The 20,325-nt window shown below is 36.5% G+C and overlaps 1 protein-coding gene across 3 annotated transcripts; it reads left to right on the forward strand.

The window, feature by feature from the left end:
* Nucleotides 1-186: 186 nt before the first annotated feature.
* On the forward strand, nt 187-20,228 carry gpam (glycerol-3-phosphate acyltransferase, mitochondrial). Of its 3 annotated transcripts, none has more exons than XM_042735783.1 (21): nt 187-370; nt 4,606-4,737; nt 5,677-5,796; nt 5,879-5,952; nt 6,646-6,759; nt 6,866-7,015; nt 8,716-8,815; nt 9,091-9,227; nt 9,346-9,445; nt 10,828-11,040; nt 11,970-12,083; nt 12,172-12,257; nt 12,373-12,488; nt 13,631-13,701; nt 13,810-14,074; nt 15,558-15,706; nt 16,772-16,849; nt 17,451-17,582; nt 17,826-18,015; nt 18,314-18,372; nt 19,097-20,228. In XM_042735783.1, the coding sequence occupies exons 2-21, from the start codon at nt 4,639-4,641 to the stop codon at nt 19,211-19,213; spliced, it is 2,484 nt and encodes an 827-aa protein (XP_042591717.1). In that variant the 5' UTR covers nt 187-370; nt 4,606-4,638; the 3' UTR covers nt 19,214-20,228. The 3 variants fall into 3 exon arrangements, with proteins under 3 accessions (XP_042591717.1, XP_042591718.1, XP_042591719.1); XM_042735784.1 differs by lacking the exon at nt 187-370 and adding an exon at nt 458-904; XM_042735785.1 differs by lacking the exon at nt 187-370 and adding an exon at nt 3,342-4,127.
* The last annotated feature ends 97 nt before the right edge of the window (nt 20,229-20,325 follow it).

Genomic DNA, 20,325 nt, shown 5'->3' on the forward strand with positions numbered 1-20,325 from the left:
ATTGTTGTTATGATTATTTTACAAGGTGCTAGATAAATGCTATACTTAAACAATTTACGTAAATTTACATAGCAACTTCACAATTCCCGTTTGAGGTAAATGCAAATGTCTCAAGTACTTCAACCTTTAGCTACGGTCTGACCTTTTCACGCAATCTATCTAACTACGACCCCTAGTGGTTCTATCCAGAATTACAGCTCTGCCATGACAGCGTTGGGTCGCTCAGCTGTCACACATCTTTCCTCTGAAGTGCAGTGCTGCCTATGGGTTGCGTAGTGGGCAGTTTCAAGGACGAGTGCCGGTGTCCAGTAAGGTTAGGCAAAAGACGTCAGTTTCATCAGTGATGGCGCAACAAAGGCCTTTTCTTGAGGTAAAACTTTCCACGTTGTATACCACGTTTTATCCCAGGATTCCGTTTCGTTTTGACGCACCGTGAAGGTGGGCGCATGGGTTGGTTAGCAAGCTAGCTAGCATAGGGGAAAGGGGCAGCTCAATGAGCTCAATGCAGCCAACCGGCAAAACCAAATGACTGTAAATCTAAATTAAAATGTATTTTTTTTTGGCTCGACCGCTTACAGTCAGTGCCGTTATCTGTCTTAAATTAATCTCACAGAAAAAACTTAATTAACGTTAACTGTTTGACGTTAACCCCGTCGTTTTATTTAAAACAAACACGTTTACAGTTGCAGTGTTTGCCAATGCAGTGCTTTGAGGGCGAAACGTCCTGACTCTGCATGCGGCTCAAGAGATAAAACTGTTTTTGGCAGTTTGTCCGAGCTCAACGTGGTTGAGTTGACAAAGACTCAAAGGCAGTCAGTCAGACTAGCATGCGGCTACAGTAGCGAGAGAAAGGACATCAGCGGAGACGCGTGCATTCATAAACGGCGTTCAAGGCGCGAATACGGTAACTTACAACATGGAACTCTTACATATAACGTATTTTTTAACAAATGTTTAGTGAAAGGTGCTTAACCTTCAGAAGATAGCGATGATCGACCTTTAGGAGGTCAGACAGAAATGTATGTGAGCTCTTTTATCTATTTATTTTTTATAGGTATTTTCATTTGTACCCTGTTTTTTTTTCCTGCAGTTAACATTAAATACACATCAAAATTAAATAGACAATGTGTACTGAAAAAAGTAGTATTAATGTAAACTGCAAAAATGAACTGAATAATAAAATTTGAATGCACCTGAATGGTAACAGTCTAACAGAGCCAGAAGCCTTCACTTAGATTAATGAAACTGGAACCAAAATGTTGTTCAGTTGTTAGTGCATGGGACCGGCCAAAATCACAATATAGATGGAGATACGGATATTTTTAATGCTAGGTTCATTTTATGTTAGATCATGGGTAAACGCATCTATTAGATGTCACGACAACATGACATTTGTCCTCTGATCTTTAAAAGGGGACACGCATCTTGCATGTTGACACAAGTACCATTATAATGACTTTGGTCTTACCAGTTTTATTTGATGATTTGTACATTCTGATAAAACTATTAATATAGCACTTCTCCGTAGTGCATTCAGTTGAAATGTACTGTTTTCTTGTCGCTCTCATGGAAAGAAACAAAACTATATTACCAAAAAATGCTAAATAACATTTAAATTGCAAATTTAGTATGTATACTAATAAATGCACATTATTACATAAACTAAATATTATGAAGCTGATCCTATTGAAACTTAGACTGATAATGTTATGCATTCTATCGTTTACTTTTATTTTATTTTGACTGATTTCTAAATTCATTTGTTTAGTTGAAGTGTGACACTTAAAGCATGAAATGAAAAAAATGATCCTATCTATTTTCTAAATGCATGTTATAGATCTTGTGAACAATTAAAAATTTGTTGACCTTGTTATGTTTAATCAGAAGGTCATCTTCTGGTGAAAACGACAGACTTCTCTCTCCTGACGAATACTGGACGTCTCATTTAGTCCGCTTAAACCTGCCCCATCAAGTTCACGTTAATCGTGGATTGTCATTGCCTTGTGTGTGTGCACATGCTTGTTCTTTTTTTCTTCTTGTTTCATAGTTCAGATGAACAGATTGCGAGACAGATTAACCCACTGCCCTGCATTGCTGGTGGATTTAACCATCAGATTCGATTATGTTTAAAAGCTAGTGGCAGCTACTCTGGCTTACAGCACCATTGACATGGAGAGTGTGTTTGTTGACAGTGTAGATGCCCGTTTTTTACTCCATAACCAACTGTAAAGAAAAATGCTCTAATCCGCAATAAAAACAGTAAGATGCATTGCTCTAGTATAGTACATAGTAGGTAACCTAATTTGGCAAATATGATTTATAGAGTCGGTTTGACATTTTAAAGTAGTGAAGGATTGCTTTAAAAATGTAGATCATACAGCATTATTTCCGGACAGGGCCCATTCAGCAACTTTTCAAAGTTTCACAGCCGGTCCAGGGCAATTTTTCTCTTTGTCTCTTTGAACAGGTTTCCTCTCTGTGGGCTTTGACATCCAGCTACACTTTCTCAGAAAACATGGTCATCTTTTCTCCTTTCTCATCAGTGTACTGTTCTGGTCGCCTATTGGTGTAGAACACATCAGGCAATGCAGGCAGGGCTTCCAGAGTTCAATGAACTCTCGTTTAGCAGCTGCGTCGTGGCTCGCCGTACACCGCTCTCTTTCTCTTTCTCACCCGGCTCGTTCAGCATGTGCTCTGCGTCTTGCTTGGGGTTGTTATTCATTTGTTGAAGAGATTAGCCCATCTTTTCCTCCCTCCCTCCTGCCAGCTTGGTTTGCTCCAGTCGTTCATTCAGAGACCCACTCTTCTGCTGACCCACTTCCACCTGAATGAGAGCATGTGATTGAGTCAACTTAATTACATTTCTGTCAAACAAGAACTATAGGCAAAAGTGATTAAAGTATGTTATGATTGGAATATTAAACAATGTTTTCAAGCAGTTGGTAACCACATTTTTTTTGGGACAATCAGATGTTTTGGAGGGGAATATATTTAAGGCACAGTTATACCCAGACATGCGCAATATACACAGTTACAGGCTGATATTGCAATTTTCAAAAAGTTTATTGGTGTTATTTTTAACAGTCTATTAGATAATCAATTGTGCATGCTCATTTTTACACTTAGATTACTTTACTGTCATCTAATATAACAAACACTTGTAATTTAAAAGTTAAAGGTTTGTTGAATTGAACAAATTCTGATGTTTTTCTTGCAGTTGCCTTTTAAAATTGCAAGTGAACATCTTTCACCACTCACGGTTAACAAAATTTGAAAATCTAGATGCATATTCTGTTAGATGCCAAATTAAGATCTGCATATATGCATAATGAAGTAGAGCATGCATATAATTTTGTAGCTATTGTAGCCATTGCCATTTTGACCTATTGCACTATAGTAATAATTGAAACAAAATCTGAATCCCTTTTTTCTACCCATGACGCACAAAAGATTCAAGAATATGGCCTCAGTGTATTCTAGAAATGGACTGAACTGTCCCACTGCGGTTTCTGCAATGCCCTTGTGTGCTGCTGATGGAGTGTTTAGAAGAAGTGCAGTCACAGAGGAAATAAGAAGAACCCATAATAATAGACACGACTGTAAACTGTGTTTGACCACAAGAGGAAATAAAAAAGTCAGATCCTTTAAACTTGTGTCTAATTTTTCTATGATTTATGAAGTTCCTCCATCTCACCTTGTGCTTTTATGTCACAACCAATTGTTAGTTAAAAGATAGACATATGCAAGTTTCAAATAGCTTTCTTATGCATGTGCAGATCTCTCTTGTGGTTTTCAAAGGGTACATTCTGCACCCTCAATTTGGCACAAGCTTTTTTTCACAGCTCGTCTTCCATAAATATATTGCTTTGCAAGAGCACAGGCACGATTGCTTTTGCTATGATTACCACCCTTCCAGTTTACCTCTGACCTGAACAGCTGCAATATATTGTGTGCTTCATCAGCCCATTTTAATTCAGCGTGTTTTCCGCAGGCGGGAGGCCATAGCGCTGCCTTTAACATGACACCGGAGAGTAGACGCTCTCATCCACGGGTCAGCAAATCAGCAGATAAAAACAAGAGATTATGTAGCCGCAGGTCACCCAGGACATTATGATAGAGACGCAGAGGTAAGAAGAGTGGCCGTGTCTTCTTACATCGCACGTGCGCTTGGTTTTGGCAGCCGTGAGGTTAGCTGACGGTGTCTTGTGTGTTTTGAGGTGTTGTCAAGCCTGTCGGTTTTCTTTCAGGAGTGTAGACTTAGCCAATATGCACTGATCTTCGAACAAGCTCTGCTCGTTTTGTTGCCGTTCTTCCTGAAATCTTTTGTCAGAATCATCAGCTCACCTGAAACCACCGCAGCAGGTTTGGCCAACCTTATTTGTTTGCTGTGATTGGCTGAAACGCATCGTCTGACATCCCTGGTATTCAGCTGCAGCTGAGCTGGAGGTGCCGTGTCGAATAGAAGACATAATGGTTTCACATTCTAGCTTTCTGTGGAATATTTTGCTGGCTGCGGTGATCTATTGTGAAAAGCTGTAACCAGAGCTTGTCCGTGCTTTGAGTTAAATCACATGCTTATTCTCTGTTTTTCTTTCCTTCAAACAGTTTTGTTGTTGATGTGTGGTTTGAAGAGAGGTGATGGATATCCACATGGTTCTGGGGGGTCCAGATAACATTCTCCTGGCCAATAATCCTGACGCAGGAAGTGATTGTCTGAAGCATCCCTGTGATGACCAGGTGAGTATGGAGAAACTAGGGCATACTAAAGAAAGCATCACTGTTGTTGCTTATGCTTAAAAGATTTTAACAAACCCTTAAGCTTAAGTATTAAACCTTGTCCTGTGCTGTTTGTGCTACAGACTTGAATGATACCTCAAATAATGAGGCCTGTTAAGGGTAGTATATGATCTTGTGATCACACCTATGTTTATAATCTCATTGACAATAAAACAAACCAAAATCCTGTAGACTTGCAGTAAAGGAGGGATTTGAAACACGCCAGGGATTCAAATATTATTGACATAAGTGGTGCAGGTTATTTTGACCTGGGCCTGTAAGGAACCACTCAGAACATTTCTTTCTTTCGGGCGTTCGTTCTTTCTTTCTTCCTATGTATTTATTTATTTACTTACCTCCACGACTGTAATTTTTTAGCTAGCTTGGAAAACCTGGATAAATGAGGGAATAATTTTTTTTTTTAATAACTGTAATTCTGACATTGCAGATTATTATTACTTTCATTATATAAAATATTTGATTAAATTTTACAATGTATTACCACCCTGTTAAATAAAATAAAGTATAAAAAACAAGCAGTTTTGTCATTACTGTAGAAGTACCGGAAATGTCAGTTGAGAAAAAAAAACAATTGAAAGCTTTTATTTATATAGGTTAATATATATAAACAATATATATATATAATAATATTTTTTTTTTTTTTTTTTTTTTTTTTTTTTTTTTTTTTACAATTCAAGTTGTTTAAATTAACAATAAAATATATAAAGAAATAGCATTAACCTAGATTAAAACATGCTGTAAAAAATTGTTAATTGTTAGTTCATGATACCTAATACATAACTAATGTCAACAAATGGGACGTTTTTGGAAGGCTAGGTTAATGCGGTTTATCTTGTTGCAGTGATCTTTTGTACAATAAACATTGTATTTGTCCTGTAGGACAGAAGCTCCAGCCCGTCTGTCCTTCGTTCTGTGACCACCACGTGGAAGGAGGGTCTGCTGAACAGGAAGAGACCATTTGTTGGAAGATGCTGTCACTCTTGCACACCCCTGAGTCAGGTTAGTTTGTTGAAGCTTTGGCATATTGACCGAATGCACATGTGTAAGAAACATCTGTAGTTACAACAGTTATGTATTCCAGGAGAGGCTGTTCAATCCCAGCATCCCTTCACTAGGGCTCCGTAATGTGATTTACATCAATGAAACGCACACAAGGTAAACATCAACCTCTTTTGGCTATAGACCTGATGGCTATGAATACATGAACACTTTCCTCATTATTTATCATAAGAATACTCACATTGCTTAGTTGCTTGCTGTATAGTATAATTCATGAACCTAGTTTAGTTTGTGATACGCCATTAATACCATAGTTGGGCAGATGTAGTTTCCCCACCAAATGACCCGCCGTGTGTTTACATTCAAGTGTCAAATGGAAGTTTGTAGGTTCCTGTGAGGAGTGGAAAGTCAGGAAATAAATTATTAACACTGTTTGTCAGGGGATATTATGTACCTAGATCACATGACAAGGACCAAAGGTGGTCTGAGCTGGTACCGCCAATTGGGAGGAAGTGGACAGTGCGTAATACAGCAGGAATAATTTGATATTGCCTATCAGCATGAAGGATTCTACCAAATGACTCCAAAAATTGCACAAAAAAGAGAACTGTTGAAACAGAACCATTGAGTCAATCAAATCAGTCTGATTCAGAAACAAATCATTAAAAAGGTTTTTCATGATTTTATCTAATTTCATGTTCTATAGAAGGAGCAACATGAGAATGAGTTGGTAAATAATGACAGAATTCTTAATTTTTTGTTGAAATATTCCTTTAAGTTAAATATACTATACATCAGTACTCTTTAATATGTTCCATACCCGGCTATCTTTTATTTTGTATACTGCAGACACAGAGGTTGGCTTGCACGGAGACTGAGTTATGTGCTGTTTGTCTTGGAAAGAGATGTCCGGAAAGACATGTTTGCTCGCAATGTGGTGGAGAATGTGCTTAACAACAGCAGGTACCAAGTGTTTAAAAGCAAGGAACAAGTGCAATGTAAAGGTCATTTTCTAAGCAGTAGGAATGCATCATAGCAACCAGATTGACTGTGAGTGTTGTTGCTGTAGTCTGGAAAGTGCTATCGTGGAGGTAGCATCCGAGGGTGCCGGCACAGATGCAGAGTCTGGAGTGGATTCCAAAGCTGTCAGTAAAGTTAGACGGAAGGCCAGAGGATTCCTGCAGGATATGGTTGCCAACATCTCACCTGCCTTCATCAGGTACAGTTTTCATGTAATGAAAAGCTACATTTTTTTAAAAGCAAAACTACAACCGATGAATGTGAGGATTCATTTTTTTTATGGTTGTTTAAAAGTCAATGTATATCAAATTGATATTATATTGCAAATCTCTAAATGCAAATTTTCTTTTCTTTTTTTTTTTTTAGTAAAGTCTCCTCTATGCCCACCAAGGCTGCATTTATTTGATCAAAAATTAGTACAAGTACAAGTAAAACAGTAATATTGTGAAATCTTATTACAACTTAAAATAATAGTTTTATATTTTATTGTATATTAAAATGTAATTTTTTTATGTAATTGCAAAGTTGAACTTTAAAGAAAATTCAGCAGCCATTATTCCAGTTGTCAGTGTCACATGAAATCTTTGTAATATGCTAATTATTCTTTTTTATTTTTATATTAAATTGTTGTAATATGCTAATTATTCTTCAGAATAATTATTCTTTCATTATTTTAATGTGCTAATTGTTGCTACTTGATATTTCTGTGGAAACCATGATACATTTTTTTTCAGGATTCATTTTTATTTCAAAATATAATTTTTTTCTAACTGTTCAAATCGTTACTGTCACTGTTGATCGATTTAATGTGTCTTTGCTGAATCAAAGTATTAATTTAAAATACTAAATAAAAAAATAAATTAAAAAAATCTTACTTTTATATATTAAATTATGTTTAAAGGGCACCTATTACGCCCCTTTTTACAAGATGCAATATTGGTCTTGGGTGTCCACAGAATGTATCTGTGAAGTTTCAGACCAAAATCCTCAAAAGATCATTTATTATAACAGCTGGAAAATGTCATTTTTGGGGTGTGTCTAAAAAAGAGCTGTTTTGGAGTGTATTGCTTTAAATGCAAATGAGCTGCATATTCCGTGTATAAGTCTCTCTGCATTGCATATCTACAGTAATAAACAGCTGGTAGAAGCAACATAACTGAGAGTGAGAGAACCGTGTTTAGTCGTACATATGGGAAGCCAAAGTGGGAAAAAACAGCGCAATGTTACAGATCAATTGACCGAGCCGCGTTACCAAACGAATCTCGTGCTACGAATGGTGCAAACTGTTCTCACAAGCGCGCTGCTGATCAGTTAAAAAATACTTCATGTACGCACATAAATACGGTTAAAACGCTAAGCACTATAACGACATGACATTCACAAAGGAGTCTGGAGTGATACAGGTATTTAGGTAGATTTTGAGACGCATTACTTAGAAAAATGAAAGTAATCCACTGTGTGAGAAAATAAAGACTCTTATGTTGATTCTACATGCAAACACAGAGCATCGGGATTGCTTACGAGACATTGTTGACGTTGAGGCTGCTCGAACGCGGAAAAAATGGAGGACAGTGTACAACCGCTGAGGGTGGAAACTATAGCAATGCAGAGCTGTCAATCAAACCCCGTGGCCCCTGCAACACGCAATGTGACATCACACTGCATGAGAACCAAAACAGCAGACCTAGTGAGACTGACTTGGTTTAAAGGGGATTAAAAAATGAGGAGTGGGTGGATTTTTATTATTGTAGGGTGGTTGTGTTCACACACTGCCGCCACACACTTATGTCCAAACACCATGTAAAAGTGGATTTTGCATAATGGGTGCCCCTATACAGATTTGTATATTATATATTAGAAACAAATCCTAGATCTTCTCTTTCTCTTTGTCTCTTTTAGATTAACAGGATGGGTGTTGTTGAAATTGTTTAATGGATTCTTCTGGAGCATTCAGATCCATAAAGGTCAGCTGGAGATGGTGAAGAAAGCTGCATCTGAGGTCAGACATCTACATCCCACCCAATATGGGATATCTTCTTATCTGCACTACCACACATATTGTAACTACTCCCAAAACAGCCACAGATGAAACCATCAGTTGACAAACTCACTTATTACAAGAGGATATACAGATAAACGGTTCATTAATGTGGGTGAGTTATTGTTGTTATTTTTTTAATTTTTTTTTATGTAATATATTTTGTGGAGAATTGTATGTGTAGATTTTTTTTTTTGTATTTTTGTTTTAATATCATTTTATTGTGTGTCTTCCAGTACAATGTTCCCCTGGTCTTCCTTCCTGTTCACAAGTCCCACATAGACTACCTGCTCATCACCTTCATTCTGTTCTGTCACAACATCAAAGCCCCTCACATTGCAGCTGGCAACAACCTTAACATCCCCATCTTAAGGTACAAAGTCATAATGATCTTGTCATTAATTTTTTTTAAGAAATATAGTATTTCGACAATAGACCGGCAAACTGATATGTGAATATAACACTGGTATGTATACGTTGTACTTCCTCAGCACACTGATACGGAAACTCGGAGGATTTTTCATTCGTCGTAAACTGGATGAGACTTCAGACGGGAAGAAGGATGTGTTATACAGATCACTGTTACATGCAGTAAGTTCACAGAGATTTCAGATCAATGTATTTGTTACGTTTAAAAGCAGATTTACAGAAAGTTGTACTTTAACATCCTAAAGCCCACGGTGAAAACATGGCAAGGAAACTACCGAAGATTTTAGGTAGTGAAGGGAAAAAACCATCAGAGGAACCAAATCCTCCTCCGCTTTTACTATAAGTGCGCATGCATTACTGTTCAAAAGTTTTGGGTCAAACCTCTGGTACTTGCTCTCTATTTCAGAGAAAATGGCTTGGAGTTTCAGTTTGGCGACTTTGCAAACAAAAAGTGTGCATGTAGTAGCTGTGTGGTAGGATTAGGGCTGCCCCCTAATAGTCGATCAGAAGACCTTAGTCGATCAAAATTTCACTTAATCACAGAAAAAAAAAAGATTCCACAGGAAGTGGCGAAGTCATGTAGTCCCTGACGGACAGATTAATAACAGCTGGTCTGTGTGGTCAGGACACGCAAACTTTTGTCACGATCATCAACCTCAAATGTGGCTTATCATCTGAAACATGTACGTAGCAGTAACATTACATAGCTGCTCCCGCTATTCAAGTGTTTGTGCAGAGTTTGGAAGCTGAACGTTTTTGAATTCCATCATTTTTGCTCATAGAGATAAGAGTAATACATCTTTCAAATCTGTAAAAGGTCTACTTTCATTTGTGTGCACTACAACAAACATAACAAAACGTTGTGCTTTGTAAAATAATAAAAGCAAAGAGGGCGCTTTCTGCCGTCTAGGTCTCTAGGTCTCACACATATGAAAAATATATCTATAGAAAATGTCTACTTTTAAAAGAACTAATTCAAATGGAAAACAAATACTTTTACATTATGTAATCTGTATGAAACATGCACGTCCACTGCAGAATATACAGAAAACACTTATCAATGGATAATTATAAATCTAAGGCATTCATAATCATTATTTCTGCCGGCTTGAGCACTGGTAGTCTATAGGCAATTAAAAGCTCATTAATTATATGGTTTATTAATATAAAGGTGCGTTTAGTTGACTAATCGCTTAAAATGAACGTCTACTAGTCAGCCAGAAAAATCTTTAATTGATGGGTAAGTAAAATATTATCTTGTGAGCGACAGGAAATTGAAGCAGTTGTAATATGGTCTGCTCTAGTGCTTTAGTTAAAATGACATGGTGATTGTCATTGCAGCGACTGTAGAGGCTTGTGATTAGAGGTGGCTGTCACAGGACGCTGATGGATTACTCCTGCATTATTCATGCTGTCTCCTGTTGAGCACCATATTACCACAATGGGCTGCTTTAATTACAGGGAATTTGCAAAGGGTGGGTCATGGATCTTAAGTATTGTAATATTGGTTCTGTGTTATTCTTCTGTTTTCCTCTCAATTTCAGTACACGGAAGAGTTGTTGCGGCAGCAGCAGTTTATGGAGGTGTATTTAGAGGGCACACGCTCTCGCAGTGGGAAGCCATCTCCAGCACGTGCGGGCATGCTCTCAATCGTGGTTGACGCACTCTGTGCCAACAGCATCCCTGATGTTTTGATCGTGCCTGTAGGCATCTCTTATGACCGCATTATAGAGGGAAACTACAACAGCGAGCAGCTGGTATGTGGTGATATCCAACAAAAAGTTGATATTAAGTTCAGTCATATTGTCACTCAGTTTCTTGAATCAAAAACAGACACTCTGACCCATATATATACATACATATATATATATATATATATATATATATATATATATATATATATATATATATATATATATATATATATATATATATATGGATTTGTGTGTTTATTTATAAACTTAAAAAAAATATATATATATATATAAACTTAAAAGTTGATGGAAGGGTTTTTTGTTTTCCATTAAAGATTATGGTATTTTTATTTAGTGTAATTTTTTATATATATATATCATTTTTATTTATTTTTTTTAATCTCGAAAAGATTTTAAAAATATATATATTTTATGGAACATGCGCAGTTTTTTTTTAATTGTTTTACATAAATAATAATAATAATAATAATAGTAATGATAGTCATTTTTGTTTTTATTATTACTAATATAGTAAATGGAAATTGGTATGTTTTTTTATAATTTTTATATGTGATTATAATTGTAATTATTTTTTTGTTTTTTGCACCTTTTAGCTAAAAACTGTTATATTTGTGTTCACTACCAAATGTTCTTGGTCACATTTTATTTTAAGCTCCAGTTCTTGCTATTAACAAACCATTAACTACGACTTTTGCCTAAATACCCTCCTAATTTGCTGCTTATTAATAGTTAGTAATGTAGTTGTAAAGTTTAGGTATTGGGTAGGATTAGGGATGTAGAATATGGCCATGAAGAATATTGCTTTATAAATACTAATAAACAGCCAATATGTAATAATAGGCATGCTAGTAAGCATCTAGTTAATTGGTCCCTATACTAAAGTGTTACCATGTTTTTTTTAATTTTTATTATTCTATTCAAATTCTATCATCAGTCTTTGCTTAATGTTCCCGCTATTCTCCTCACTGCAGGGCAAACCTAAGAAGAATGAGAGTCTGTGGGGAATTGCTTGTGGCGTGTTTAGGATGCTCCGGAAGAATTACGGCTGTGTGCGTGTGGATTTCACACAGCCCTTCTCCCTTAAGGTCAGAGGAGCTCATCTGATCTCAGATTGGCTGCATACAGAGCGGATCTCTCCCCTAATGTCTGGATTTTTCTTCTCCATTGCTTTAGGAGTACCTGGACACACAACGCAGTCGCCATCTCCAGGCCTCTCTCACTCTGGAGCAGATCCTTCTCCCCACCATCGTCGCTGCACAGTACGGCCTTTAGATTGCCAGCAACCAACATAATCATGTGGACTGCTGTTCATTGGTATGTAGAAAGATGTATGTAGCTAATGGGATTATGTTCAATTATGTTTTTTCTTTGCAGACCTGATCAGGCTGTTTTTAATGGAGAAGATGAGGATCATCTGAATTCTAGAGATCTGTCAGATGAGCCCTGGAGGAGGCAGGTCATCGCTAACCTGGCCAAGCACGTTCTCTTCAGTAAGGCCATGGGACATGAATAGTTTCTTAGGCAGTGGGCAATTTAGGGTGATGGATTGGGTTAAATCGCTGTTTATATGTGGTCAGCAATTGTATAATGAAAAATGACTGCTCATCTATCATCTGCCTGGACAACTTGCTTGTATATCATGGCCTACAGAATCACTGACATACAAAAAAAGTGAATAATGGGCTCATTGTTCAGATCAAAAAGATACAAAAAGCTTTCCAACATCATAATTGCCAAAGAAAACCAAAGCCTCTCATCAAACAACTAGTGAGTGAATTTAACAAAGCCTTACAAGAACATGTCTGGATTTCATATTTCACAAAATAGAAATAAGAAAATAATATTTTATGACTTTTTAAGATTGTTAGCATTGTGGCATTATTTTAATGTAATTTTTACGCAGTATGCAGTAATGAGAATCAATCTTCTTTTAATTAAAATACAATAAAATGTATAAATAAAGTTTATATATGTATATATTTTAGTATATACAAGTTATCTTGATTTTTGGGTCAGATATGTTCCAGACACGTTCTATCTACAGATGATGTACAGTAGTTTATGTAGGCTACTTCTGGAGACAGTCCTCACCATGGTGATGTGTTGCTTTTGGCCAGTCACTCTTCTCAGTGTTTGAATGCCCTGTTGGTGCTGGTTTATAAGGACAGGAGGTGAGAGGATCGGCAGTCTGAGGTGGAATTGCAGCTTGCTTTTAAATCTTTAATATAGACACTGTCATGAACCCGGTTTGCTGGTCCAAAGTCACCATTTTTCTTCATACAGCATGGGCTATTTCAGATACTGAAATTCAGCTCACAGACAATGTCATGGAGTTTGAAGATCATGCAGTTATGAATTTAAATAGTGTCCTTTCATTTCCCTTCATCAGAGAATTTAAGGGTAAAGTATACAATTTCAGAAAAATGAGAACTGTTTGAGCCACAGGATTTATAATTTCAAAGGTCCGCTCCCAAATAGCCATTTATATTTGTCTCTACATATTAAGACTGTATTTTGACATCGAAAAATGGCACCTTCACCCTTGAGGGTCAGATTTTTTTGGCATCACTTGCAGCTTTGGCTCACTTAGTTTGTCAGTCTGTCTGATTACTGCCTTCTGTGTTTCCTATAGCCGCCAGCAAGTCATCAGCAATCATGTCCACTCATATTGTGGCCTGTCTCCTCCTGTATCGACATAGACAGGTAAGCACCATCCTCACTTCCTATGCAGCACACATCATGGCAACCCTACTTTCTTCAGGCCATTTTTTTGGTTTATAATCATTCTAACAAATGTTTGTGATGGGACAGGGTGTACTGCTGTCTAAACTGGTGGAGGATTTCTTCAATATGAAGGAAGAGATCTTGTCACGGGACTTCGACCTGGGTTTTTCTGGGAACTCAGAGGATGTGGTCATGCATGCGCTCAGCCTTCTGGGAAACTGTGTGAATGTCACCAGCACCAACAGAAACACAGAGTTCATCATCGCCCCTAGCAACACTGTACCTGCACTCTTTGAGCTCAATTTCTACAGCAACGGCCTTTTCCACGTCTTCATTGCTGATGCCATTATAGGTATAAAATCTAAGATCCCACAAGTCATAATTTAAATATCTTTATAACTAATTTATATATTTATGTTTGTATTTCAAATGTCAATTCAATTCTGTCTAAAAATATTTTCATTGGTATTGGTATTAGCTACTGAGGTTTTGGAATTATGAACCTAAAACGCATACTAGCGAAGGGTGGGCTATATGACCAAAATCTTATGTCACTATATGAGTAATTTTATTTCACGGTAACGTTATATCTCACAGTATTGTTATTTTTGCTTTAAATAAGACCTTTATGATATCAATGTTTTGATACCATAGAAATTTCATAATTCTTATCACCTGTGTCAATATCACAAAAAAATGAATACTAGACTAAATAAAAAAAAAAAAAAAAATGTTAAAAAAAAAAATAAAAAATCAAGCTCATTGAGACAAGTAAACAGTCAACGATTAAATAAGAATAAGAAACTAATTACAAGCAATAGGACAAAAAACTACAGTAGAAAAAATAAATGCTACATATATTGTATAAAGCAGCGGTTCTCAATTCCAGTCCTTGCGCCCCCCAGCTCTGCATATTTTGCATTTTTCTCTTTGTTAACACACCTGATTCAGAAAAGCAGCTCGTTAGAAGTGAGCTCCATGCATGTTCCTATTGGCATGGTCCCTACACAGTGTTCATTGCTCCCTACTCCCTGAGCAGGGGAAATCTGTTGAAGTTAACCTCACTTCGGAATATTCATTCACAGATTTGCACTGCGCAACGTCTTCACACACAGACAAGTGTGACATCATATACCTCTGTAAATAAATACAATTTAAATTCACGTCTCACACATTTCAATGCACTTTGAATGGAATATTTACGTTTGCTTCGAACTGGAATCATGGCAGAATATCCTGTGATGTCCACTTCGCAGGGCACTTACGTTCGAATAGAACAAACATCTGGAGCCATAAGAGAAACATACGAAATGTGCAGAGCAGGGGGGCGCGAGGACTTGAATTGAGAACCGCTGGTATAAAGTAATCAAATGTATAAAAACATGAATGACAGACAGCAGGGATATTAGACTGCTGTCAATTTAAGAGCTGCCCGGACCCATTATACAGTTACACACATTTTCTTTCTTAGTTGTTTGATTTACTTAAGACCTTGTCAATTTTAGTTATGACCTGAATTACTGTTTGGGAGGATATTTGTAAGTATGGTGATTTCTATGAGCACCGTCTTCACATGCATGCACTTCTCTGACAGTGCTCAGAAACAGTCTTTCAGACATTGCGCATATAACGAAATGAGTTCTGTTTTGCTGCTGATTGCATTTCAATGGCTTAAAATCACTTGTTTTTAAACTGCAAAAATCTTCTCTACCAGTTAATCTTGTCTACTTGTATACAAAAATTGTACTTAGTGATGTAATCTGTAATGTAATCTGAAGTATTTAGGAATGAGAAACTGTATGTGTTCTGTAACTATGCATATGTATGTGTGCTAGCTTGCAGCTCGCTGTCCCTGCTGAAAGAGCAATCTGCAACTTCAGTGAGTGGGCAGAATTCTTCATCCAGGCTGCTCAGCCAGGAGAGACTGATCCGCAGAGCTGCAGGCCTCTCCCACTTTCTGTCCAATGAGGTGGCAGTAGCACTGGTATGCCCTCACACCACTGTCACATAAGCAGCACCACCATCTAGTGGTTGATTATATCAAGCAAAACTTGCTGACTTGCACCTTTTGACGACAGATCAACATTAAAAATTAAAATATGAATTTATGTATTTAAATTTTTGTATATGTATATATTTTCAATATATATAAATTCACCACGACAATGCAATGTATTCAAACAGCATCTTTATTCCGTACACTTTGAAGCGACTCACACCCCACAGCACCGTGACAACTGTATTAACGCATACAAATGACAAAATTCATAATTCAAGCATAGACTCATAAACATGTTGAATTGCATAAATAAGCATCAAAACGTTTACACTGCACAACAAAATATGTATTCATACATGGATTATAATCAACATACCTCACTACACTCACCAAGGAATGCACATCAAATATGTTAAAATTCTTTTGTCATCATCAGACGTGCATCAAGTTCACTTAAAAATGATGCAAAGTATAAATTCCACATTAAAACAATGTAGGCTGAAACAATCAATTCAAAATTGAGTACAATTCAAAATTCAGTACAAATAAAATTAATTTTGACACTACAGACTAAAAGAGTTTATCGTACTGTATTGCTTTGTGCGTAACCACACTTTAATGGTGGTTTCTGAAGTTTATTTGTTTTATTTGTTACATATCTGGGGATTTTACGGGAATGGGGACTGTTTTACAACAGAGCCACATTTTTGAAAATTGAACCCTGAATGGCTTTTCACATCTGTCTGCACAGGAATTACCCCAACGTGTATTTTAGAACAACATGACTAAGCCGACTGAGAACTGTTTGATTTATCGCATAACCTGTCAATTGCATTTTACTTGTATTTGCTTATGTACCTATAAATACAGATTTATATTTATACTTTGTTACAGTGAAGAGAAACCATAATGATAGTTAACAAACAAAAAAAACATAAATAAATGAATACATATGTTTATTTATTATTACTGATTAATGTTTCAGTTTAACAAAGGTGAATACCCAGGTGAATCATGCAAGTGTATTTATGTTGTCTTTACTCTCTATAGCCTTGTCAAACTTTGTACCAAGTCTTCCACGATGCTATCACCAGGTTAATCGAGTATGGTGTGCTTATTGTAGCTGAGGTAAGCTATCAACTCTTATTTGTCTTGTTGCTTAATTTTTTTGGGATTCAAAGTTGCAGTACTTGAGATTTGAGAGATTTGTAATTGCAGTTTTAGTCATTTGAGATGTAATATTTTGCTGTTGGCTTATTATAATGACATGATTGGATTTTAGGTGGATTCCTTATGATCGTATAATCTCATTATTGCCAATCTATTACTGACTGAATGACAGTGACAGTATACTGTAGAGTATGGGTGTTGAAATTAGTCATGTTTATGATGTATTGCGATGCTGACATGGACAATTTTGCATCGATGGAGTAATAGACCATAATCGATTATAGCATTCTGACGTCATTTTATGCACCCACTATTTTTAAATTGTTAATCAATTTAAATAATTGAATCGAATTGTGAAACCAGAGATGATTCACACCCCTACTGTAGATACCAGCTTTGCTTTATAGAAAAATACACTACACATCAAATAATAATTGTGCCTAATATTGTTATTTGTAGGTCACTCATTAATTAACCATAATAATCAATAGTAAATATTCTAGAAAAATATTTGACTGAAAATTGATTCTTAAAATGATCTTTATATTCTTGTTTTCAGGAGGACCAGGAGGAGTTGAGCCCTTCTGAGGAGCCTTGGCCCAAGAAGTTTCCAGAGGCTCTTGCTTGGCGAAGTGATGAAGAAGATGAAGACAGCGACTTTGGAGATGAACAAAGAGACCGTTACCTGAAGGTCTGAAACTTATCCATCTATAAAAGCATGACAATTTATGAAAGTGCCCTATATTTCAGGTTATTTAAAAAAATAAATAAATACATTCCCTTGTAGAATGATGTTCCAGCAGCCCACTACAAAGCTGATGCAGAGTTTCCCCACTATTTTCAAACCCCTACATTAAACATTCCAGTAGAAATATTCCCATTACATGTTGTTAAATCCTAATGTGCTTTTTAATTTAATTTAATTTTATTTTAGGTGAGCCCATCAGCTGAGCACCAGGAATTTTATACTTTTCTGCAAAGGATTCTCACTCCGGTGATGGAGGCCTACAGTGGTGCAGCTATCTTTGTACACAGCCTGAGTTCGCCCATGTCAGAGAGAGAGTACACACACAAGCTTTTCAAATACCTGCTAACGCGTACAGAGAGAGGAGTGGCTGCATATGGTGAGCCACCGGCACTTTCCATTTCTTTATTTGAGCGTGTCTTTCCTCTCCCACCTTAAAGAAAACCCAAAACATATTATTCCCCTCAATTATTCTTTCCCTTCACTGTCACCTTTATCCTTTAATGAATGTTATTTTTATCCATTTTGCCATTACTCATTCTTGTCCTGTATTCATGGTTAGTTTATATCTTCATATGTTTAAGCACTTTGAGTTATAATCTTGTATGAAAGGTGTTCTATATATGAATGTATTGATACTAATGACGCTGATTGTTATGTGCTTTTTTTTTTCTTAGGAGAGAGTGCCACACACTACCTGGTAAAGAATACAGTGAGAACATTTAAAGAGCTGGGGGTGAGAGAGGATTCCTCTGACATTTGTGCTTAAAGGTCTAGCTTACTTGATAAGAGAGCCTATAAGTGGGCGTGAATTTCCACTGACTCAAAATCGTATCTTCCTTTTGTGTTTAGATGTGACCATGCACGTGTTTCTCATCCTACACTTCTTGCATCATCAATGCGATCATCAGATATTATTAGTGAATAACAAATTTAAATTTAAATCTGTTCATATGACTTCAGAAATTGCTGTATGGGCTGCTTTTTACATACTTTCTTTTTAGGCAGTTTTTTAAAGTTCTAAACTATATCCTCTCATTTTATCTTTTGGGTTTCATAGATTAAAAAAAAAAAAAAGTTAAACAAATTTAATAACATGAGAATCTGTGAATTATGTTGAACTTAACCTTGTAAAGCAATATTGCAGTTCATTTTATTCATTTATCTTTGAATATTTTAAAAGCCATTTTCTATTTTTAAAATGTTTATGTACTTCAGAGATTACAGAACAATGTTGACATGCAATGCTCTTTCCTTTTTCTAATTTTTTTCATTACTTTTTTATAAGTGAAAATGAAACTGCGAAACTAAAAGATGTTTAAAAACTAGAAGCATTGGTCTAAATGATTTAAAACAAGAAAATTAGTTGAATGTGCACATACTATTCTTTCCTCTCTTTTTTTCTTTCTGAAGAACTTTGTGCAAGTACTGAAAGAATCATGTTTTTATGTGTTTAACAGGTGCTTAAAGAGAGACGAGAGGGTGTTGTGTGCCGTCTGGAGCTGAGCAGCACTTTCTTACCTCAGGCCAACAGGAACAAACTCCTGCAGTACATTCTGGGTTTCAGTCTGCTGTGAGACATTAACCATCAACCCAGCTGCGCGGCTTTCCACCATACTCAAGGGCTTTTTACTGGCTAATCATGACTGTCAAAGGTGCTATACTAAGTAAAGCTTTACCTGGAAGTGCCTTCACCAAACGCCTCATACTAGACTTAAGTTCGTCTTCCTTTCACTGTAAACCCTCAACCTCCGCACTACTCAATACTCAAGTAGTTTTCTCAGCCCTTTCGTTCACTAGAAGCTTCCATTCACACAATACTGTACCTGTTCTGCCAGTGAAAGCCCTTGGTTTATATGCAGTTTTTAACTCCAATCAGTACATGAGGTCACTTTCAGTTTTAACAAACACATCACTGGAATGACATTTAAAAAGGGGCATTTGGTTTTCTTTTTAACCACTATTACTGTCAGAGCATGTAAAGAAATTCTCTACATTACCTTATGGCCGAGAATAGAATGATAAAGATGTATGTGCGAAGCGTCTTTTGATAACAAGTGAATGACATAATGGAAATAGTGACTCATTTTTGAAAAACCGTGCAGCAAGTATTTACTGAGAAATCTGAGCCTTTAATGTTTGAATTATGTAGTTTAGGTCATGTTTATTCACTTAGTCACGACACACATGGGTGCAATTGGACGTCCATGAATGATAGTTACAGCTATAATATTGTATAATGCAGCAAACAGTAGATACATGTAATGGTTTTAGCAGGCCTTGAGGATCATGTGAGGGAAACATTACTGAAAACTGAGCTTGAATGCTTCTTCTCTGCTGGCCATTACAAGGTATGTTTGTAATATTTGGAGGAGGTTCTCTTGCTGCCAAGCACTTTAATTCCCTCCTCAGTTACTAATATATATTTTTTTTTGGAGTTAAAATCTTTGGCAGCGAGTCATCTATACTGTGAGCGTGTGTGCATGTGTGCAATATGTCTGTAGTATGTGAATTAAACTGTATTTATGCCACAAATCTGTCTCAAAGCACAATATAACCAGAATTTTGAAAAAGGCACGTTGCCTTCATAACCTCTGGAATATTGTGTCTGTTGTGGAATATATCAAGAGCCTGTGAGCAGGCAGAAGTTAAAGATACGTTGTAATGTCCCAAAACTACAATTTATTAA

This window comes from Cyprinus carpio, chromosome B12, assembly GCF_018340385.1.
Source record: "Cyprinus carpio isolate SPL01 chromosome B12, ASM1834038v1, whole genome shotgun sequence".
NCBI lineage: Eukaryota > Metazoa > Chordata > Actinopteri > Cypriniformes > Cyprinidae > Cyprinus > Cyprinus carpio.

Bases quoted from the DNA above. Each gene is read 5' to 3' on its own strand.
- gpam (XM_042735783.1), top strand. From the start codon at position 4,639: ATGGATATCCACATGGTTCTGGGGGGTCCAGATAACATTCTCCTGGCC. The intron at 12,258-12,372 runs GTACGGCCTTTA...TTTTCTTTGCAG, and splicing joins CCCACCATCGTCGCTGCACA to ACCTGATCAGGCTGTTTTTA. The intron at 16,850-17,450 runs GTAAGCTATCAA...TCTTGTTTTCAG, and splicing joins GTGTGCTTATTGTAGCTGAG to GAGGACCAGGAGGAGTTGAG.